Below are 24,594 nucleotides of genomic sequence, written 5' to 3'. Positions count from 1 at the left end.
GACATATTATCCCCTATCCAAAGGATATGAATAAGATGTCTGATCCGCCACTGGGACCCCCCACAATCTCTGTGCAGACACCTGCCGTTCTCTGCCGGGCTGCTGCTCCAGTCTCGGAAAACCCACGCCACGCCCCCATGCCACACCCCCTCCATTAATGTCTATGGGAGGGGGTGTGAGATTACTTCATGCCCCACTAAGAAATGGCCATTGGTGTTCTTAATAAAAAGTATTTGATGAATTTGCCTCAGAGAAATATTTAAGTTAAACTTATTTATTAAAGAACCACTCAGTTTTGTTTTGTCAATATCATGCACACTCACAATACTAGTCATATAGCGCCGGTGAAAACCTTTCACTCCGGTGAAAACCTTTTTTCTTTTAAATCAACTGGTGGCAGAAAGTTAAACATATTTGTAAATTACTTCTATTAAAAAATCTTAATCCTTCCAGTACTTATTAGCTGCTGAATGCTACAGAGGAAATTCCTTTCTTTTTGGAACACTGATGACATCAGGAACACAGTGCTCTCTGCTGACATCTCTGTCCATTTTAGCAACCATGCATAGCAGATGTATGCTAAGGACAGCATGGTGGCTCAGTGGTTAAGGACAACAATAAATAAAGCGTTATTATTATTATAATAGCATTAGCAGAGAGAACTGTGGTCGTGATGTCATCAGAGAGCATTCCAAAAAGAAAAGAATTTCCTCTGTAGTATTCAGCAGCCAATAAGTACAGGAAGGATTAAGATTTTTTTAATAGAAGTGATTTACAAATATGTTTGGCTTTTTTTTTTTTTTTTTTTTTTTGCTGCATTTATTTATTTTTTGCCATGATTTTTCTCAAATTGTGGCAAAGAGGTGCTAAATTATGTACTTGTGCAAATTTGGTATTTTTACTGTGAGTTTGGAAAATTGCAGCAATAATATCCTAAATGTAGAAAAATACAGTAAAGATTCAACATGCAAATATTTTCTGTGTAATATTGCAGCTAAGCCCGATTCACCTCAGCTGTATCACTGCTGCGGTATCTAGGAGAAAGCAGACCTTTTATGTAATCCTGTAAACCACAAATATGTAATAAGGAAAAACAAATACGATACCCGGGGTTTATAAAATCCTACGTTCAGCACTGGAACCAGAGGTGGAGCTGTTATGCAAATATATGTTTTGAATTTAAAATATAAATGTTTGGATCTCTGTATCTCAGTTATCTAGTTACAGGTTCTTACATTGTATCAGTGACGATGGACATGATATTACTTCTCTTGGTGTTTTTTCCAATAAGTAAGTTCTTGGATTAGTTTTTGTTGTATTCCTTAAATTAATTGGAACTATTATAAACTATTTTGTCTTATATATTCTCTTTCTTTCAGGTGTCATCTGTCAGACAATACAGGAGTCAGGTCCAGGACTTGTGAGACCTTCACAGCCACTTGAAATGACCTGTATAGTATCTGGATTTGAGTTTACCAACTATCATATGTATTGGATTAGACAAGCACCTGGGAAAGGATTGGAATGGATTGGAGCAGCATGGAGTTATGGTGGCACTGCTTACGCTGATTCACTGATGAGCCGAACCACAATCTCAAAAGACAATGTCAAGAAGCAGGTCAAACTCCAGATTAATAACATGGAGACTGCAGATTCTGGAGTGTATTATTGTGCGAGAGGCACAGTACAACAAAGCAATGAGGAGATCGAACAAAATCCAGCTGTGTCTAAAAGGAAGTAATCAAAACAACCACAAGAGAAAGAACATTACTGAACATTAAATAGGAGCCATTATAAACCAACTGAGTACCGGTTTGATATTTTCTCATAGAACTGATGCAGCAACTACTGGGGAAGCTTACAGCGTTCTACTTATTTACCTATGTACACAAACAAATACAGAACCCACCTGGCTGCAATAACCTTTGTGAACCTGCTTGCAAAATGATTTATCATATTCTCCGGCAGAGTGTTGAAACATTACCCTCCTTCCTGCAGGACACAACAGATGTTCTTCATCATATGGAACATATCCAATTGGATACGGATGCCTGGATAGTCACATGTGATGTACAATCATTGTACATGTCTATAAGACACACAGATGACCTTTGAGTGGTGTGTTTTTTTCTTTCCATGATGGATTACAGCCCAGAATTCGGTTAGTTTGTTATCAAACTGTTGGCATTTATACTCACCCACAACTTCTTTTTGTTTCACAATACATTTTATGTCCAACTACAAGGCACCGCGACGGGCGCGACTTGTGCGCCTGCGTACGCAAATTAATTTCTTGGCTTCTGGGAGAGATCCATTTTTCTCACCAATCCACACCCAATAATTGATAGGGTCGTGTGTTGGGCCTGTTTTATAGATGATATCATATTTATATGGCATGGCTAAGTCACTGAACTACATTAATTTATGGAAGATCTCAATAGCAATGACCTAAACATAAAGTTAACCTACAAGTTTGGTCGTCATAACATGGATTTTCTAAATGTGAATTTTTATGAGGATAATGAAGGATATATTCAGTCAAATTTGTTTGGAAAGCTACGGCTGTAAACTCACTTTTACAGGCCCACTCTTCTCATCCTGGAAAACTGATCCACAGCATCCCAATTGGACAAGGATACGCAGAATATGCTCAATGGATCAAGCCTTTGAAGAACAGGCCAAAGAACTGGGTTCTCGCTTTCGTTAACGAGGCTACAGCGAAAAGTCCATCCAACAGGCTAACTGGAGGGCTAAATATTCAAGAGGGATTCTTTATTACAGTATACAAAATGACAGGAGAAAGATACGCAGGTGAGATTCATTACCAAATTCCATGCACAGGGCAATGAAGTTCCCCAGATTTTACAGAAATATTGGGATGCTTTGCGGATATACCCTATTTTGGATCTCTATATCCAAAAATGCCCATCAGTCACATATAGGAGGGCTACCAACCTAAGAAATATGCTGGTCCATAGCCAATATGTAGGCACAAGACCCGAAGAAGCATTTGGTTCACGTGGACCAAGATGGGGTTGTGGTAAATGTGTAGCCTGCACCAAAATTAAGACAACCAACACTTTTTTGGATTCCCATGGTAAAGAATACATCACACACAACATATCTTGCAATACAATTGGGGTTATTTACCATGCCACATGCCCTTGTGGTTTGATTTATATAGAACTTATCAATAGAGAACTACAAAGACTGGTACGCGAACATGTGCTGGGGATTCTAGCTGCAACCAATGAAGATGACATTTTGGGACTGAACACAATTCCAAGACATTTTAAGGAACTACGTGGATGTGACCCTAAAGGATTCTGGGTAAGGGGCATTGACCGGGTCTTGATTAGCCCTAGATGTGGAGATTGGAAGAAACTGCTGGCCCAACATGAAATTAAATGGATATATAAATTATGTACACTAACACCTAATAGATTGAATGACCATGTCAGTTTCGCTCCATTTCTATGATTATTCATGTAATTTATTTACTGTCCTGATCTGTATATAGTCTAACCTTCTGGGTTTTGTTTTTAAGTTATTTTATTTGTGGTGATGTTTGTATGATCTCACTTACTATCATTTTTCTCTCCTTCTTTATAGCTCTCTTGATTGGACCATATCCTCCTTCCCTTTTTGAATATAAAAAAAAAAAAAAAAAAATGTTGTTATTATGATTTCATATTATGATCCTGTTACCTATTGCATAATAAGCTTTATATATCTTCATGCACTTTATATCATTATTTATTGATAATCTCTTACTATTATGATAGAGATTTTATATACTTCACATTATTTGTTGGATTAATATTAGGCACACACGTTACACAACTGAGTGTTTTTTCCCACTTTTTTCTGGCTTATTATCACCTTTCATATAATTTTTATATATCAAATTTTTTTGACACAGATCACTTATTTTATTATATTTTATATATGTATTATGATTTGTGCTAAATGATACTGATATTATCTCCTATTTACCCTATTAGATTACACCTATTATACTTATACTATTTAATTTGATGCTTTAATATATACATATATATATATATATATATATATATATATGTATATGATATATATATATATATATGTATATGATATATATATATATATATATATATATATATATATATACATATATATATTTACAAAATGCTAATGTTGGTAAGTATGTCACTAGCACTGTGTGCATTCATCTCACGTTCATCTTTACGTTGTGCATGATCACTTTTTCTTACATTCACTTCACCTCAATTTCACTTCATTTCTATGCACATGTGCTTTATAACTATCTTCTTTGTGTCGATATAATATACTGACGTCGGCCGGGACGTACCATAGCAATACTTGGCCTCGGGCTCCCGCTGGATCACATACCCGCCGATCACATGATTAGCCCTGATTATGTGGCCGCTGGATTATGTCGTGATCCCGTGAGAGTCGAGATCTTGTACGTACTAACTAGCTTGATGAAATCACTGGGTCTTACTTATTCACTTTCTTGATTAGACAGCAGGGTAGTGGCGGCAAACTGAATAGATACTTTTATTAAACCTGGGATGATTGGTTCATTGTGAATGGTGTGTTTGTTGGGATACATGGGATTAGTCTATGACAACTACATATAAATACATGAGACTCAAAGTTAGCCATGCACCCTGAGGCAGCCCAATGGAGTAAAACATAGGTTGTGGTTGGCACACACTGTTGGTAAGGCTTGTTATGTGACTGGTACCGGGCTATTCTAACCCTCTGCTTCAATTAATGCTATTACTTAAAGGGGTACTCTGGAGAAAAAAACATTTTTTTCTGATCAACTGGTGCCAAATAGTTTTGTAAATGACTTCTATTTACAAAATCTTAACCCTTCCAGTACTTATCAGCTGTTGTATACTACAGATATACTATAAGTTCTTTCCAGTCTGACAGCAGTGCTCTCTACTGACACCTCGGCCCGTGTCAGGAACTATCCAGAGCAGGACAGGTTTTCTATGGGGATATGCATCTAATTTGGACAGTTCCTGACACAGACAGAGGTGTCAGCAGAGAGCACTGTGGTCAGAATGGAAATAACTTCACAATTATCTCTGCAGTATACAGCAGCTGATAAGTACTTAAAGACTTCAGATTATATAATAGAAGTAATTTACAGATCTGTTTAACTTTTTGGCACCAGTTGAATAGAAAACATTTGTTTTCCACTTGTTTTCCAGGGGGCGGGGGGTTAACGTTCAGTACCCCTGCTCCATGGGTGTCTGCGCAGAGCGGGGGAATGGTGGAGCTCACCCCATCCAGGTGGCGGCAATGACATCATCCGGTGGTGACGATCATGGCGTGGTCATGGCGACGGTGGCGCAGCGTCGACGATCTGGGTAAGTGGCCTGGAGAACTATGGCCCTTCAGATCTTGCAAAACTACAACTCCAAGCATGCCCACACAGCCATTTGTTGTCTGGGCATGCAGGGATTTGTAGTTTTGCAACATCTGGAGGGTCACAGTTTGGAGATCACTGTGCAGTGGTCTCTAAACTGTGGCCCTTTAAATGTTGCATAACTACAACTCCCAGCATACACAAACAGCAATCTGCTGTCTCGGCATGTTGGGAGTTGTAGTTGCGTGCCTCCAGCTGTTGCATAACTACAACTCCCAGCATGCCCTTCAGCTATTAGTGCATGCTGGTAGTTTGTTTTACCACGGCTGGAGGAACACTGGTGAGGAAACACCGAGTTAGGTAACAGAACCCAGTGTGCCTCCAGCTGTTGTAAAACTACAACTCCCAGCATGCACTGACAGACCGTGTATGCTGGCAGTTGCAGTTTTGCAACAGCCGGAGGCACACTGGTGGGGAAGCATGAGTTTGTGGTTATCTAACTCGTTGTTTCCTCACCAGTGTGCCTCCAGCTGTGGCAAAACTACAACTCCCAGCATGCACGATCTGTCAGTCCATGCTGAGATTTGTAGTTTTACAACAGCTGGAGAGGTTTGTGCCCCCCCCCCCCCCCGCCCCATGCAAATGTACAGGGTACATTCACACGGGTGGGGGTTTACAGTAAGTTTCCCCTGCAAGTTTGAGCTGCGGCAAATTTTCCACCACAGATCAAACTCCAAGTGGGAGACTTGCTGTGAACCCCCTCCCGTGTGACTGTACCCTAAAAACACTACACTACACAAAATAAAGGGTAAAACACTACATATACACATACATATACACACACACCCTCACACGACAGTGTTTCCAAAATGGAGCCTCCAGCTGTTGCAAAACAACAACTCCCAGCATTGCCGGACAGTCATTGACTGTCCAGGCATGCTAGGAGTTTTGCAACAGCTGGAGGAACCCTGTTTGGGAAACATTGCTGTAGGGTATTTGTGGTGGCGGTGTAATTCTAGCATCCAGGTCCGCCCCCATACAAATCCCTCATTCATGCCTCAAATGGCACTCGCTCTCACTTCGGAGCCCTGTTGTATTTCAAGGCAACATTTTAGTGCCATATAAGGGGTATTTCCGTACGTGGGAGAAATTGTGTTACAAATTTTGGGGGGCTTTTTCTCCTTTTACCCCTTATGAAATGGAAAAGTTGCGGTCTACACCTGTGAAAAAAAAAAATTTTTTACACTAACATGCTGGCATCATTTTCACAAAAGGTAAATGGAAAAAAAGACCCCCAAAATTTGTAACGCAATTTCTCCTGAGTACGGAAATACCCCAAATGTGGACATATAGTGCTCTGCGGACGCACAACAGTGCTCAGGAGTGAGAGCGTACTATGTACATTTGAGGCCTAAATTGGTGATTTGCACAGCGGTTCTGACATGCAAAAAAAAACACCCACATGTGACCTTATTTAGGAAACTACACCCCTCACGGAACGTAACAAGGGGTATAGTGAGCCTTAACATCCCACAGGTGTTTGACAAATTTTCATTAAAGTTGGATGTAAAAATGAAAACTTTAATTTTTTTTTGCTAAAATGCTGGTGTTACCCCAAATTTTTCATTTTCACAAGGGGTAATAGGAGAAAAAGCCCCCCAAAATTTGGAACACCATTACTTCTGAGTATGGAAATACCACATATGTGGATGTTAAGTGCTCTGTGGGTGCACTACAATGCTCAGAAGAGAAGGAGCGCCATTGGGCTTTAGGAGAGAGAATTTGGTTGAAATTGAAGGCCATGTTCGTTTACAAAGCCCCCATGGCATCAGAACAGTGGACCCCCCCACACACCTTGGAAACTACACCCCTCACAGAATGTAATAAGGGGTGCAGTGAGCTCTGAGTAATCCCAGAGTTATTAATGCATAAAGTGACAGTGGTCAGAATTGCAAAAAAGAGCTGAGTCCTTAACCTGTTGGGGACAGAACCTGTACGCTCTTCGCCCACTCCCTTTCTATATCATAGTGGGTTGGGCCCGGCCTCTTACAACGGCTGGGACCCGTGGCTAATAGCGCACAGCACGGATCGCAGTGCTGGGCGCTATTAGCCCTTTAGACGCGTCGTTCAAAGTTGGGGCTGTTCGGGATCGCCACGGCAAAACCGCGGCATCCCGAACAGCTGTAGGATAGCAGGAGGGTCCCTTACCTTCCTCCTTGCCGTCCGATCACTGAATGACTGCTCAGTGCCTGAGATCCAGGCATGAGTAGTCAAGCGGCAGAATCATTGACCACTGGTTTCCTATGAGAAAGCATTGATCAATGTAAAAGATCAGTGTGTGCAGTGTTATAGGTCCCTATGGGAGCTATACAATTGCAAAAAAAAAAGTGAAAAAAAAAAGTTAATAAAGACCATTCAACCCCTTCCCTAATAAAAGTTTGAATCCCCCCCCCCTTTTCCCATTTAAAAAAAAATGTCTAAATAAAAATAAACATATGTGATATCGCCACGTGCAGAAATGTCCAAATTATAAAGATATATCTTTGTTAAACCGCACGGTCAATGGCCTACGTGCGCAAAAAAATTCCAAAGTCCAAAATAGTGTATTTTCAATCACTTTTAATATAATGAAAAAATAAATAAAAGCGATCAAAAACTTCGATCAATAAAGATTTTTTGGGTAAAATGATTGATGTCATTACAAAGTAGAATTGGTGGCACAAAAAATAAGCCATCATATGGATTTGTAGGTGCAAAATTGAAAGGGTTATGATTTTTAAAAGGTAAGGAGGAAAAAAACGAAAGGCAAAAACAGAAAAACCCTCTGTCCTCAAGGGGTTAAAGGGGTACTCCGGTGGCAAACTGTTTTTTTCTTTTTAAATCAACTGGTGCCAGAAAGTTAAACAGATTTGTAACTAACTTCTATTAAAAAATCTTAATCCTTCCAGTACTTATTAGCTGCTGGATACTACAGAGGAAATTTTCTTTTTGGAACACAGAGCTCTCTGCTGACATCATGAGCACAGTGCTCTCTGCTGACATCCCTCTCCATTTTAAGAACTGTCCAGAGTAGGAGAAAATCCCCATAGCAAACATATGCTGCTCTGAACAGTTCCTAAAATGGCAGAGATGTCAGCAGAGAGCACTGTGCTCGTGATGTCAGCAGAGAGATCTGTGTTTCAAAAAGAAAAGAATTTCCTCTGTAGTATTCAGCAGCTAATAAGTACTGGAAGGATTAAGATTTTTTTTTTTATAGAAATAATTTACAAATCTGTTTAACTTTCTGGCACCAGTTGATTTAAAAAAAAAAGTTTGCCACCGGAGTACCCCTTTAAAGAAAAACCTTCAGATGTTCACTCCCACACTAACTACAGGTACTGACGGATAGTGCGGGGGATGCTGATTCATATGATCCCTACCTTGCCCGGATCTGTCTGGCCACTCACCCGCAATCTTAGTTTTTCTAAATATGCAAATGTGGCTGTAACTGGACATCTGTGCCACTCCGTTCTCAGCGCTGCCTGCTTATGAATATTCATCCACCTCCCTTTGGCATTCCCTCTTCCCACCACACCTAACTGGTCTTCACTGCGCATGTGCCGCTTCCTGACATGCGCAGTGAAGACCAGTTAAGAGCGACGGGGAGAGGGAGAGCTGGAGGGAGGGGGGATGAATATTCGTAAGCGGGCAACGCTGCGGACAGGCAGTGCTGACGTCACAATGCCACTAGTCTCCGGAAAGCCCCACCAGTGCTAGTTAGAGCCACATTTGCATGTATAGAAAAAATAAGTTTGCGGGCGAACGGCGCGACGATCCGGGCAAGGTAGGGATCATATGAATCAGCGTCCCCCGCACTATACGTCAGTACCTGTGGTTAGTGCGGAGCGAACATGTGACAGTTTTCCTTTAAGGTGAAAATGGTCTGAGTCCCTAAGGGGTTAATGTGATATACTTACATATCATGCTGCTATTTGTACTCGTAAGGAGTGGGTTATTTAGATAAATCCCAAATACTATTTTTGCTCTGTTAGCCTTCCATAGTCTGTGTCTAATACAGGGATTGTTGACTGTGCCAATATTTTATACTGTATCATTTTAATATGATGTCATTTTTTAATAAAGAATGATTTATTTTTTGAGTAATTTCTGTAATAGTGTCTTCTTATTTTGGGGATTCTATTATTTCTTTGGACACTATTGTTTCGATTTATTCTCTTGCAGTGGTTTCACCCTGCAGGTTGCTTTTAGGAGAATAAAGATTCAACATGCAAACATTTTCTGTGTAATATTGCAGCTAAGCCCGATTCACCTCAGCTGTATCACTGCTGCGGTATCTAGGAGAAAGCAGACCTTTTATGTAATCCTGTAAACCACAAATATGTAATAAGGAAAAACAAATACGATACCCGTAGTTTATAAAATCCTACGTTCAGCACTGGAACCAGAGGTGGAGCTGTTATGCAAATACAGTGACCCCCCGACCTACGATGGCCCCGACATATGATGAAATCGACATACGATGGCCTCTCAGAGGCCATCGCATGTCGATGTCAGCATCGACATACGATGCTTTTTTATGTCGGGGCCATCGCATTAACTGCTATCCGGCAGCGCAAAATGCTTAAGCTGCTGCCGGATAGCAGCTTAATGTTCCCCGTGTGGTGCGGTAAGTATTACTTACCCCTCCACGATGCTCCGGGGTGCCCTCCAGGTCCAGCGCTGGTCTTCCAGTGTCTTCTCGGCTCTCTCCGATGACGTCAATACGCTGCTGCGCACGTCATCCAATAGGAATGGCGTACGCAGCGGCGTAATGACATTGTTATGCAGGCCCAGTAAGGCCTTGCGGAAGACAGCGGAGGACCGGAGAAGACCAGGAGAGCCCAGCGGAGGCCCGGGGTCACCATCGCGAGCGGCGGGGACACCATTGCGAGCGGCGGGGATAGGTGAGTACAGCTTCCTATACTTTACATCGCACGAATCCCTCAACATACGATGGATTCGACAAATGATGGCTCGTTTGGAACGAATTACCATCGTATGTTGAGGGACCACTGTATATGTTTTGAATTTAAAATATAAATGTTTGGATCTCTATAGCTCAGTTATCTAGTTACAGGTTCTTACATTGTATCAGTGACAATGGACATGATATTACTTCTCTTGGTGTTTTTCCCAATAAGTAAGATATTGGATTAGTTTTTGTTGTATTCCTTAAATTAATTGGAACTATTATAAATATTTTGTCTTATATACTGTATTCTCTTTCCTTCAGGTGTCATCTGTCAGACATTAAAGAAGTCAGGTCCAGGTCTAGTAAAACCTTCACAGCCACTTGAAATGACCTGTATAGTGTCTGGATTTGAGTTAAAGGGGTACTCCCACCCTAGACATCTTATCCCCTATCCAAAGGATAGGAGATAAGATGTCTGATCGCGGGGGTCCCGCCGCTGGGTACCCCCGCAATATTGCATGTGGCACCCACCTGTTTCTTGTCCGGAAGCGCTGGAGAGTACCCAGCGGCGGGACCCCTGCGATCAGATATCTTATCCCCCTATCCTTTGGATAGGGGATAAGATGTCTAGGGTGGGAGTACCCCTTTAAGCAGCTATCATGTGCACTGGGTCAGACAAACCCCTGGGAAAGGATTGGAATGGATTGGAGTAGTGTGAAGTGGTGGTGGCACTGCTTATGCTGATTCACTGAAGAGCCGAACCACAATCTCGAAAGACAATGCCAAGAAGCAGGTTAAACTCCAGATTAATAACATGGAGGCTGCGGATTCTGGAATGTATTATTGTGCAAGAGACACAATACAACAAAGCAACGAGGAGATCATACAAAATCCAGCTGTGTCTACCAGGCAATAAATAAAATAAGAAAGACACAAGAAAAAGAATAATACTGAACAGTAAATAGGAGCCATTACAAACCTGCTTTGATATTTTCCCATAGAACTGATGCGTTAACTACTGGGCTAAGCTTATATATTTGTATGGGTTAATTCATAAATTTGTGTAATTATTTTTAGAAATGACACTCGCTCCCCAGTCAGCTGACAGATCTGACCTCTTTTCATTGGTTCTGCTGGCCGGCTGGAGAGCTAGCTGCACAGTTAGGGTACATTCAGACGAGCGGATTTACAGCACATATTTTGCTGCGTATCTGCCGCTGAAGGACCTCTGTATGCTGCCTTTACATGTGCCTGCTCAGAGCGGCTATACGCCACTATGAGCAGACACACTGTGATGTGCAAGTCGCCGCGCGCATGCGCAGTTTGCTCGAACATCGCGGCAGCTCTCGGCCTAGCTCATAGAGCAGGGGGAGCGGCCGCGAGGTGCGACTCGCACATCGCTTCAGTGTGTCTGCACGTAACGCGTATTGTCACTCCTAGCAGGCACATGTAAAGGCAGAATACAGAGGTCCTTCAGTGGCGTATCAGCAGCGTAAAATATGCTGTAAATCCGCTCGTCTGAACGTACCTTTATACTGGCTTTCCTGGCTGATAACTAGCGATCACAGCAGGTCTCAGGAGTGAGATTGTGTGATCAATAATTTTTGCATGTGTGCCCACCATCTTAAGAGTGTTTATATAAGTAAATTTTTAAATAAACTTTTACTATTTGATCAACACAACATGCATAGTACTTCAAATGTGCAAAATACCTTTTATTGCTAGAAAAAAATATTGAGAACAAAAAAGTTGACATCGCTTGGATGCAAGTATTTACCCCACCCAGTCGATACTTGGTAAAACCATGTTTTGCTACAATTACAGCTGCAGTCTTTTGGGGGATTTCTCTACCAGCTTTGTACATCTAAAGATGCAATGTTTGTCCATTCTTCTTGGTAAAAAAGCTAAAGCTCAGTCATATTGGATGGAGACCGTCTGTGAACAGCAACATTTAAGTTATGCCATACATTCTCTATTGGCTTTGGGTCTAGGTGTTGACTGGGCCACTTTAGAACAGTAACATACAGTGGTCTCTCAAGTTACAATATTAATTGGTTCCAGGATGGCCAATATATGTTGAAACCATTGTATGTTTCGACCATAACTCTATGGAAACCTGGTAATCAGGGCCGGTTCTTCCTATAGGCAAATGAGGCTGCCACCTATAGCACACTTTCTAGGGGGGCGCACTTCCCAGTGTCAGTACACTTAAGTTTCTCTCACTGAGCAATTCACACACTGTCAGTACAGTAAGCTAGAGCCGTATGTGTCTCCCGCTCTCAGAGGTGAAGTAATAGCTTGCAACCCTTTAAAATCCACGCAGGGGCCATGCTGCACTGACTGAGAAGAGAGCAGAGAGGGTCGCTCCTCTCCTCTCTCACTCCCTTCTGTGCTGAACTGTTGTTGGTGCAGGCCTGTGCTTTGTTTCCTGCTTCACCACAGGCCCGGACACCCACCCCTGCCTCCAGGAAGAGAAAGAGTATCCCCTGCAAACTGCAGATATCACCCTTGGAGTAAAGTAACTTTCTAACTTTCTGGAGGGGAGGGGGGGGGGTGTGTCAGTATTTCCCAACTCAGTATTTCCCAACCAGGGAGCATCCAACTGTTGCAAAACTACAACTCACAGCATTTCTTTGGCTGTGTGGGCATGCTGGGAGTTGTTGTTTTGCAACAGCTGGAGGCACCCTTGTTGGGAAACAGGCACCCTGTCTGGAGGCACCCTGGTTGGGGGGGGGGGGGGGGGGAGGGGCGTCAAATTGAGGTTTCGCCTAGGACGGTGAAAATCTTTGCTGGTAATTGGTTCTGAAGCCACCAAAATGTCATCCAAAAATAGGAAAATGTGAAGATTAAGTAAAAATAAGTAGATACAGATAAAGCAAGTCCTTACTGTAAATCACTGTCTATGTAGAGGACAGGAGCTTCTTCAGGGTCCTGGACAGTATAAGCAATGTCCTAAAAATTTAAAATGGAGCTGCCTTTACCTGGTGTCCAAAGGAGCAGCTAAGTGTGGCACAGGTAAAGAGTACAGAACATGTAATACCTTCCTGTACCAGACAGGAATTCAGTGCAAACGCTTCAGTAATACAGGTGTTTTACCAGTGAATGTCCATTCTAATTGGTCAATTCTTCCAGCCATTGATACGATTTGCAGATCTGGACTGTCCGTAGCATTGTTATGTTGAGTCTGGTTTCAAGTTACAATAGTCCAGAAAAAAACATTATATGTTGAAACTATTGTATGTTGAGACCATTGTAATTTGAGGGATCACCGAGGAAAATGAAATGCCAGGTGAAATACAGCGAGATAAGGTAAACTCCCCTTTACAAGTCACCTGTCTAACCAGGGAAGAAGTACAGTGCTGCCTACAAAAAATCTAAATAGACAAATCACCAGGTCCAGATGGCATTCACCCCTGTGTTCTAAAGGAATTAAGTAATGTGATAGACAGACCCCTATTTTTAATATTCATGGACTCTACAGTAACAGGGCCTGTCCCCCGGGACTGGCGCATGGCAAATGTGGTGCCAATATTTAAAAAGGGGATAAAAGGTGACCCTGGGAATTGTAGGCCTGTTAGTTTAACCCCTTCACGACGAGCGACGTACATGTACGACGCCGCGAAGTGTGACTTGGCGCGCGGCGACGTACATGTATGTCGCGGGGTTCCCGGGAGCGCCGCGTCACCGGTAGTGGTGATCGGGCCGGGATGACTGCTGTTATCTAACAGCAGGCATCCCGGCACATCGCCGAGGGGGGTCCTGAGACCCCCCCATGACCGCGATGCGCGCAAATCGCAGATCAATTCAGACCTGCGATCTGCGCGATTCCGGGTCATACGGGTCACTGGTGACCCAGGAAAATAAGAGGGATCGGGGGTGTCCGAGACACCCTCGATCCCCCTAAAGGGATAGGAGTTTGGTGGCAGGGGTGCCACCCCTCCTATCCCTGCTATTGGTCGGCCGAGCGACTGACCGATAGCAGACCGGGGGAGGGGGGGTTAAAGTTCGGTTCCCTCGCTTTGATCACCTATCGGTGTCTGGGCAAAACGGGGGAACCGTCCAGGGAAGGTCGGCGCCGAAGGTCCCTACCTGGATCCCGGATCCCCATTCGCGATCCTCCCCCACGTGCAGCGGTGGCGGCAGCAATACTTCCGGGTCCTGCTAGGTGAGTTGTTGCCTAGCAACATCCGGAGGGCCACAGTTTACAGTGGTCTCTAAACCGTGGCCCTCCAGATGTTGCAAAACTACAACTCCCAGCATGCCCAGACAGCTGTTTGCTGTGTGGGCATGCTGGGACTTGTAGTTTTGCAATATTTAGAGGGGTTTAGGTTGTAGATCACTAAGTGGTCTCAAACTGTAGCCCTCCAGATGTTGCAAAACTACAACTCTCAGCATGCCCAGACAGCAGTTTGCTGTCTGGGCATGCTGCGAGTTGTAGTTTTGCAACATCTGGAGGGCCACAGTTTTGAGACCACTGGACAGTGATTTACAACTTGAACCCCTCTAAATCTTGCAAAACTACAACTCCCAGCATTCAGGAACAGCATAAGGCTGTCTTGGCATGCTGGGAGTTGTACTTGCGTGCCTCCAGCCATTGCATAACTACATCTCCCAGCAGGCCCTTCTGCAATCAGTACATGCTGGGAGTTGTAGTTTTGCAACAGCTGGAGGCACACTGGTTGGAAAATACTGAGTTAGGTCATAGAACCTAACTCAAGGTTTTCCAGCCAGTGTGCCTCCAGCTGTTGCAAAACTACAACTCCCAGCATGCATGGCCTGTCAGTGCATGCTGGGAGTTGTAGTTTTGACCCCCCTCCCGTGTGAATGTACAGGCTACATTCACACTGGCGGCAGATTACAGTTAGTTCCCCGCTACAAATTTGAGCTGCGGGAAATTTTTCGCCGCAGCTCAAACTCCTAGCGGGAGACTCAGTGTAATTCGCCGCCAGTGTGAATGTAACCTAAAAACACTACACTACACTAACATAAAATAAAGAGAAAAACACTACATATACACAAGTACACTGCCCCCCCTACCACCCCCCCCCCCTTCCCCAATAAAAATGAAAAACGTATTGTATGGCAGTGTTTCTAAGATGGAGCCTCCAGCTGTTGCAAAACAAAAACTCCCAGCATTTCTGGACAGCAATTGACTGTCCAAGCATGCTGGGAGTTTAGCAACAGCTGGAGGCACCCTGTTTGGGAATCACTGGCATAGAATACCCCTATGTCCACCCCTATGCAAGTCCCTAATTCAGGCCTCACATGCGCATGGCGCTCTCACTTTGGAGCCCTGTCGTATTTCAAGGCAACATAATAGGGTCACATATGGCGTATCGCCGTACTCGGGAGAAATTGCCTAAAAAATTTGGGGGGGCTTTTTCTCCTTTTACCCCTTATGAAAAGGAACAGTTGGGGTCTATACCAGCATGTTAGTGTAAAAAAACAATTTTTACACTAACATGCTGGTGTTGCCCTATACTTTTCATTTTCACAAGAGGTAAAAGGGAAAAACGCCCCCCAAAATTTGTAACGCAATTTCTCCTGAGTAAGGAGATACCCCATATGTGGGCGCATAGTGCTCTGGGGGCGCACAACAAGGCCCAGAAGGGAGAGTGCACCATGTACATTTGAGGTGATTTGCACAGGGGTGGCTGATTGTTACAGCGGTTCTGACAAACGAAAAAAAAAACACACCCACATGTGACCCCATTTTGGAAACTACACCCCGCACGGAATGTAATAAGGGGTGCAGTGAGAATTTACACCCCACTGGTGTCTGACGGATCTTTGGAACAGTGGTCCGTGAAAATGAAAAATTTTGCACAGCCCACTGTTCCAAAGATCTGACAGACACCAGTGGGGGGTAAATGCGCACTGTACCCCTTATTACGTTCCTCAAGGGGTCTAGTTTCCAAAATGGTATGCCATGTGTTTTTTTTTTTTTGCTGTTGTGGTACCATAGGGGCTTCCTAAATGCGACATGCCCCCCGAGCAAAATTTGCTCTCAAAAAGCCAAATATGACTCCTTCTCTTCTGAGCATTGTAGTTCGTCCGCAGTGCACTTCAGGTCCACTTATGGGGTACCTCCATACTCAGAAGAGATGGGGTTACAAATTTTGGAGGGTCTTTTCTGCTATTAACCCTTAAAAAAAAAAGTGAAATTTGGGGGAAAACCAACATTTTTGTGAAATTTTTTTTTTTTTTTTTGCATATGCAAAAGTCGTGAAACACCTGTGGGGTATTAAGGCTCACTTTATCCCTTGTTATGTTCCTCAAGGGGTCTAGTTTCCAAAATGGTATGCCATGTGTTTTTTTTTTTTTTTTGCTGTTCTGGCACCATAGAGGCTTCCTAAATGTGACATGCCCCCCAAAAACCATTTCAGAAAAACTTACTCTCTAAAATCCCCTTGTCGCTCCTTCACTTCTGAGCCCTCTACTGCGCCCGCCGAACACTTAACATAGACATATGAGGTGTGTCCTTACTCGAGAGAAATTGGGCTACAAATATAAGTATACATTTTCTCCTTTTACCCCTTGTAAAAATCCAAAAATTGGGTCTACAAGAACATGCGAGTGTAAAAAAATGAAGATTTTGAATTTTCTCCTTCACTTTGCTGCTTTTCCTGTGAAACACCTAAAGGGTTAAAACATTTACTGAATGTCATTTTGAATACTTTGGGGGTGCAGTTTTTATAATGGGGTCATTTATGGGGTATTTCTCATATGAAGACCCTTCAAATCCACTTCAAACCTGAACTGGTCCCTGAAAAATTGCGAGTTTGAAAATTTTGTGAAAAATTGGAAAATTGCTGCTGAACTTTGAAGCCCTCTGGTGTCTTCCAAAAGTAAAAACTCATCAATTTTATGATGCAATCATAAAGTAGACATATTGTATATGTGAATCCAAAAAAAAATTATTTGGAATATCCATTTTCCTTACAAGCAGAGAGCTTCAAAGTTAGAAAAATGCAAAATGTTAAATTTTTTCATCAAATTTTGGGATTTTTCACCAAGAAAGGATGCAAGTTACCACAAAAATTTACCACTATGTTAAAGTAGAATATGTCACGAATAAACAATCTCGGAATCAGAATGATAACTAAAAGCATTCCAGAGTTATTAATGTTTAAAGTGACAGAGGTCAGATTTGCAAAAAAGGGCTTCGTCCTAGAGGTGAAAATGGGCTCCGTCCTTAAGGGGTTAACCTCTGTTGTATGTAAATTGTTTGAGGATTTTCTAAAAGATGCTAGTTTGGAGTATATTGATAAAAATAAATGTATGACACCATATCAGCATGGCTTTATGAGGGATCTGACCTGTCAAACTAACCTGATCAGGTGAGCTCCAGACTGGACCAAGGGGAATCGCTGAATGTCGCATACCTGGATTTTTCCAAAGCATTTGATACGGTGCCACATAAACGGTTGGTGCATAAAATGAGTAGGATTGGGCTGGGGGAGAATGTGTGTAAGTGGGTAAGTAACTGGCTCAGTGATAGGAAACAGAGGGTGGTTATTAATGGTACTTATTCTGATTGGGTGACTGTTACTAGTGGGGTACCACAGGGGACAGTCTTGGATCCTGTTCTATTTAATATATATATTAATGACCTTGTAGAGGGGTTGAATAGTAAAGTAGCAATCTTTGCAGATGATACTAAACTCTGTAAAGTGGTAAACACAATAGAGGACAGGGCACCGTTACAAATGGATCTGGATAGGTTGGAGGCTTGGGCTGGGAAGTGGCAGATGAGGTTCAACACTGATAAATGTAAGGTAATTCACATGGGGAGGAAAAATCGGGGCTGGGATTATGTATTAAATGGGAGCACACTTAGGACGACTGACGTGGAAAAGGACTTGGGAGTTTTAGTTAACAGTAAATTTAGCTGTAGTGACCAGTGTCGGGCAGCTGCAGCCAAGGCAACTAAAATTATGGGGTGCATCAATAGGGGCATAGATGCCCACGACAAGGAAATAATTATACTGCTGTAGTCAGACCACACATGGAATACTGTGTACAGTACTGGGCACCAGTGTACAAGAAAGATATAGTGGAGCTGGAGAGGGTTCAAAGACGAGCAACCAGAGTAATACGGGAAATGGGAGGACTACAGTACCCAGAAAGATTATCAGAATTAGGGTTATTTAGTTTCGAAAAAAGAAGGCTTAGGGGAGACCTAGTAACTATGTATAAATATATCAGGGGACAGTACAGAGATCTTTCCCATGATCTATTTATACCCAGGACTGTATCTATAACAAGGGGGCATCCTCTACGTGTGGAAGAAAGAAGGTTTCTACACCAGCACAGACGAGGGTTCTTTACTGTAAGAGAAGTGAGACTGTGGAATTCTCTCCCGGAGGAGGTGGTCATGGTGAACTCTGTAAAACAATTTAAAAGGGGTCTGGATGCATTTTTGGAGAATAATAACATTGCAGGTTCTGTATACTAGATTTATAGGGACAGAAGGTTGATCCAGGGATTTATTCTGATTGCCATATTTGGAGTTGGGAAGGAATTTTTACCTCTAGTATGAAGTTTTTTTTTACCTTCCTCTGGATAAACTCAGTAGGGACTCATTAGGGATATAGGTTGAACTTGATGGACTCTGGTCTTTTTTCAACCTTATGAACTATGTTACTATGTTACTGTACTGTTATCTAAGCCATTCTAATGTAGCTTTGGCTGTATGTTTAGGGTCATTGGCCTGCTGAAGGATAAACCTCCAACTCAATCTCAAGTCTTTTGCAGACTGCATCACATTTTCTTCAAGGATTACCCTCTATTTGACTCAATCCATCTTTCTATCAATGCTGAATAGTTTCCAGTACTAGAGAAGATGGTGTGCTCAGGGGGGTGGGCGGTGTTAAGTTTCCGCCCCATGTAGAGTTTTGCACTAAGGCCAAAGAGTTCCGTTTTGTAGCTCCCTTTTCTAGAGTTTCCTTGGGCCTCTTGGTTGCTTTTCTAAATATTTTCTCTGTGCCTGGCTTGTCAGTTTGCGTGGAAATATTTTGTGTATTTTGTATTTAGCTTTGGCTGACTCTTGATTGTTGCATATTGCTTGCATTTGTGTTATATAATGCTGGTGGAGCCTAATATGCAAATAAAGGATTTGCATTCAGCAATATAAGAAAACGCAGATAATATTTTTCATCATTCCCTGGTTAGTAACTCGCAGCGAATTTCATGAATGTCTCACTATACTTACAGGTCTCACTATAACTTAGACTATTAGATCACTTCTACCATATTATTCAATTAATGCAGATCAATCATATCTCTTACATCAGAGTACTGTTCATACTGTTCTTATTGTTTATTGATCGTGTCTTTTTAGTTCATTCAAACTTACTGAACATGTTTTCACTTCACATCGACTAAACTGACTCCAAAATTGTCCTCAACACTTCCAGTGTTACTAGAGTAAACAACCAATGAATGGCAATTATTTTCAGTGTGTAGAACAAATAATGTATTTAAACAATGGTAATGTTATTGCTCAGCTTCTTAGTATAATACTGATTATTGAATTCTTTATGTAAATTGAAAATGATCTTCATTTAATAGCAGTACAGCATCTACTGTATGTATCTATAAGGGAAAGGAAGAAGAAATTAAAGGAGAACTTCAGCCAAAACTAACTATTCATCTATCCACAGGATAGGGATAAGTAGCTTAATATGGGGGGGTCTGACTGCTGGGACCCCCGCGAACTCCGGAATGGGACCCCAGCTGTCAGTGAGGAGCATGTGTTGTCTACCGGTAGAAGGTACGCTCTCCATTAATTTCTATGGGAGCGCTGGTAATGTCTGAGCACTTTTCGGCACTCTTATAGAAATGAATGAAGCATGTGTTGCCTGCAGCACACGCTCCTTACTGAGAGCCAGGTCCCTTTCCGGGATCAAAGTGGAGTCCCAGTGGTCTGATCCCCCACTATCAGCTTCTTATCCACTATCCTGTGGATAAGTAAGGGGATAAGTAAGTTATGACTGGAGTTCTCCTTTAAGAAATGAATGATGGGAACTCATCTTCTGATGTGGATACTTTATGAAACTTTTTATATACTTTTTCTTGATTTATAATAAAATGAGAGTTTAAAGAAAATATGTTAACTTATTGATCTTTGAAATACATTTAGTTTTTACATTTCTGAGACAAATGTGCTATGCATCAATATGCAGTCCAGTAATAGGGTGCTGTCAAAGCAGGGTGTTTTGTAATTAATACCCTTAGTTGGGAAAAAAAAAAGGACTAAAAATACGATGGAATTGACCTTGTCATTATCTTATGCCTACTATGAATTAGACTTGGGCACTAGAAAAAATGTCACTTCGTTTCGTCTTTTCGTTTTTGAAAATTTTTTCGGTCCGGTAATATTTTCGGTTTTGATTTTTCGGATACATTCGGTATTCGGGTGTTCGATTTGATTTTTTTCGGATACATTCGGTATTCGGGTACATTCGGTAAATCTTTTTATTCTTTTTGGGACTTTAGCGATCCTAAGAGATTGTGGACTCTTGATTGTGGAAGCGGACTTCGTCTTCTGTATACTGTATATACAGCTATCTAAAGATAGCTGTATATGGTGTATACCGCCCAAAGGGTTAACCTACACTGTCCAGCAGTGTAAGTTAACTCTTCCCTTTCTGGGCTTGCGCATAGCGCACAGCTCAGCAAGGGGTTAAGTGAGCCAGCAATGTGTATACTGTATACACATTGCAGGCTCACTGTAAGTTCTTGCTGGGCAGTAGATATACGATGTATACCTACGGCTCAGCGTCAGCTGTTCTCCCGACTCTGTAGCCCTGAGAACAGCTGATCCCGACATTCACATAAGGACCATCGCAGCGGGTGTCAGGAGAAGTGACATCTGCTGGGATCTGTCCCTTACTGCAGGTACTAATACTCCCAACATGGAGCACACTCATGCTGGGAGCTGTAGTACCTGCATTAATAGACATATCGCAGCAAGTGTAACTTCTGACACCCGCTGCGATCTGTCTATTAATGCAGATACTACAGCTCCTAGCATGGAGCAGAGTGTACTCCATGTTGGGAGTAGTAGTACTTGTAGTAAAAGAAAGATCACTGCGGGTATCACTCCTGACGCCCGCTGTGATGCTCCTGTATAATGTATGGATGCGGCGGCCGCTCTCCTATGGTCCCCTGCACGGCCGTATATATACACATATTCCTATTTCTCACAGAGAGCTGTGATTGGCTGGAACCATCTGACCAATCACAGCTCTGCGGGAAATATGAATATGTGTATATATAAGTGAGTGCAGGGGACCATAGAAGAGCAGCCGCCGCATCTATACATTATACAAGAGGATCGCAAGGGACCCCAGTGATCTGTCAATTAGTGCAGGTAACTACTACTCCCATCATGGAAGAGTGTGTTCCATGCTGGGAGTAGTAGTACTACCTAAAAAATGTATAAGAAAAAAGTGAAAAACACGCACACAAATTTTTTTTATCATTGTCGGCTACATTTTTAGTGCTTTACCCGCTCACATAAATTGATCCCTGTTTAAAAATTAGTAAACATTTCATAATAAAAAAAAGATACATTTCGTTAGATACAATTTTTTCCATCACTACTGTATCTTTTTTATTATGATTTTTTTATGGTACCCTACGAAATGTAAATAAAAAAGGTATCTCCATAATTTTTTAGGATCGCTAAAGTCCAAAAAAGAATAAAAAGATTTACCGAATGTACCCGAATACCGAATGTATCTGAAAAATCAAACCGTATCTGTATTCTTTTTATTATTTCTGTTATTAGAATGAATTCTTTACGTTCGTTTATGGATAACGAATGCATTTGTTATTTACTGCATGCATTCGGTAAATAACAAATGCATTCGTTATTGTGCTATTCGTATTATCGTGGCTATTCGGGAATGTTCAAAATATGTTTTCGTGCATTCGGATTGGTCCGAATGTCCGAAAACGGTAAAATTCGGTAAATTAGACATTCGTGCCGAACCGAATTGCGCATGTCAACTATGAATGCAATCTCTTGTAATTGCTGTCTTCCTGGGAACCCCAAATCAAATTTCTCAGGGGCCCAATGTTCCACTGAACTCTCCTGGAAAATACAGTGACCCCCCCGACCCCGATCCGACAGTGATATGAGAAATCTCCTGTGGTTACTCTTTGTTATAACAGCTCTACAATGTAAGTAACCTTTGCTTTTAAGCAATGGTTTTCTTGTTCTTTTGAAATACTGTCTCTTTATGTTATTCAATGTATAACTCTTAATTTCCAGGTGTCACTTCACAGATCTCTATGGTGGAGTCTGGTCCTGAGACTGTAAAACCATCAGACATATGATAATTTCAACATGCGATGGCCTCTCAGAGAAGGCAGCATCAACATACAATGCTTTTATATGTCGGGGCCATCGCATAAACGGCTATCTGGCAGCGCAGACTGCTTCAGCTGCCACCGGATAGCTGTTTACGGTGCCCCGTGTGCGGTGACGGGTCCGGAGCGGTGGGGACAGGTGAATATAACTTCCTATACTTTACATTGCACAGATCCCTCAACATATGATGGTTTCAACAAACGATGGTTAATTTGGAACGGATTACCATCATATGTTGAGGGACCACTGTAATGTGCTATAGTATCTTTCAACAATCAATTTCACAGTTGCTCAGCTATTTATGTGAAATAATAATTTAAATTCATGGTTATGCACCATTGCATATTCATTTTTATTTGGTTTATTTCTTGTTGCATATTTCACAGCGTATTCCATGGTTACACACAGGTTACTCACAGGAGTTCCCAGAGACAATTTACCCTTCAATATGTTTTTTTTTTCTGTAAGAGGGAGGAATATGGAGTACCCGGAGAAAACCAAACATATATTGAAAATATGATGCATTTATCTTGTGTAAAACTAATAGTCAGCCATTTCCTTTTTCTTCCCAAACTCTTTCATTTTACACTAGAGGCCTCAGTTGTCAATGTCAAGATTTTATGTATTGTATAATGTTACATAACACATAAACACTGTTCTTATAACATGGGTTGTGCCAGTGAGAGGATACTTTAATTCAAGTTTGCAGTGTTTATGTAAATATATTCAAATTCCTTCTTATTTAAATGGAGAACAGTCTCTAGAATATCTTCACTGAGCAGTATCCCTCACATTAAATCCTGATCAGAGATCCCCCGGTACCACAGACCAGATATGAGAAATCTCCTGTGGTTACTCTTTGTTATATCAGCTCTACAATGTAAGTAACCTTTGCTTTTTAGCAATGGTTTTCTTGTTCTTTTGAAATACTGTCTTTATGTTATTCAATGTATAACTCTTCATTTCCAGGTGTCACTTCACAGATCTCTATGGTGGAGTCTGGTCCTGGGATTGTGAGACCATCAGAGACTCTGGACATGACCTGTAAAGTGACTGGAGCCTCCCTGACTGATAGCGCTACCATGTATGCTGTAGTCTGGATCCGCCAAACAAATCAAGCAGGTTTAGAATGGTTGGGAAGACTAGATTATGATGAGTACAAAGCATACAATCCATCGGTTCAAGGTCGATTGACACTGTCAAGAGACACAAATAAAGGAGAAGTTTATTTCAAACTCACTGGAGTGAAACCTGAAGAATCTGGGAAATATTATTGTGCTAGAATGAAACACAGTGTAACAGATGAACTGAGGACATGTACAGTAACTAATGCATCCCTAGTATCTGAAAGTGAATATTCACCCTTTTTGTAATATTTAAATCTGTAGGTAGTAAGTCCTCAATAATGCCCTGATCTATTTTGGAACACATTTTTAACTGTTGAGACTCCCCATGGTTCTACCTGCCGATAGGTTCGATAAGCTTGGTTAAGTGTACCTATATTTTTCTGGTAACAATTATGCAGAAACAAAAGCAATCAGGCACTGCTGCGCTCCGCTAGCCAAAGGGTTAAGCTTCCTACACACTGAATTAACGAGTGAACCTCTTTGAGGGTGCAGACCAGGTATGGGCAAGCAGAATGACTTCAAAGTGAAAAAGGAATAAGTCACACTCACCCGACTGTAGTGAAGTTTAAATTCATAGCTTTATTCAAAGTGTGTCCAGATGTACAATATTGCAGATGTGGGGAGGGAGAGGAGACACTCTCGGACACGGGGGTCTACCACAAAAAGCTACTAGTTTCACGTCATGGAGACGCTTCTTCCGGTATACCTGGGCAGGAAGAAGCGTCTCCATGACGTGAAACTAGTA

The 24,594-nt window shown here is 42.0% G+C and overlaps 2 gene segments (V, D, J or C); both read left to right on the top strand.

Annotated features, from left to right (window-relative positions):
* Window positions 1–831: 831 nt before the first annotated feature.
* On the top strand, window positions 832–1,762 carry LOC130277050 (Ig heavy chain V region MC101-like). The segment is given in 2 exon segments: window positions 832–1,290; window positions 1,380–1,762. Coding segments are annotated over 2 exon segments (462 nt in total).
* Window positions 1,763–22,486: 20,724 nt separating this feature from the next.
* Window positions 22,487–24,095, top strand: LOC130364146 (Ig heavy chain V region 3-6-like). The segment is given in 2 exon segments: window positions 22,487–22,532; window positions 23,692–24,095. Coding segments are annotated over 2 exon segments (450 nt in total).
* Window positions 24,096–24,594: the final 499 nt, after the last annotated feature.

This window comes from Hyla sarda, chromosome 1 (assembly GCF_029499605.1).
Source record: "Hyla sarda isolate aHylSar1 chromosome 1, aHylSar1.hap1, whole genome shotgun sequence".
In the NCBI taxonomy this organism is placed as follows: Eukaryota; Metazoa; Chordata; class Amphibia; order Anura; family Hylidae; genus Hyla; species Hyla sarda.
This window is presented reverse-complemented; position numbering and strand designations above follow the sequence as displayed.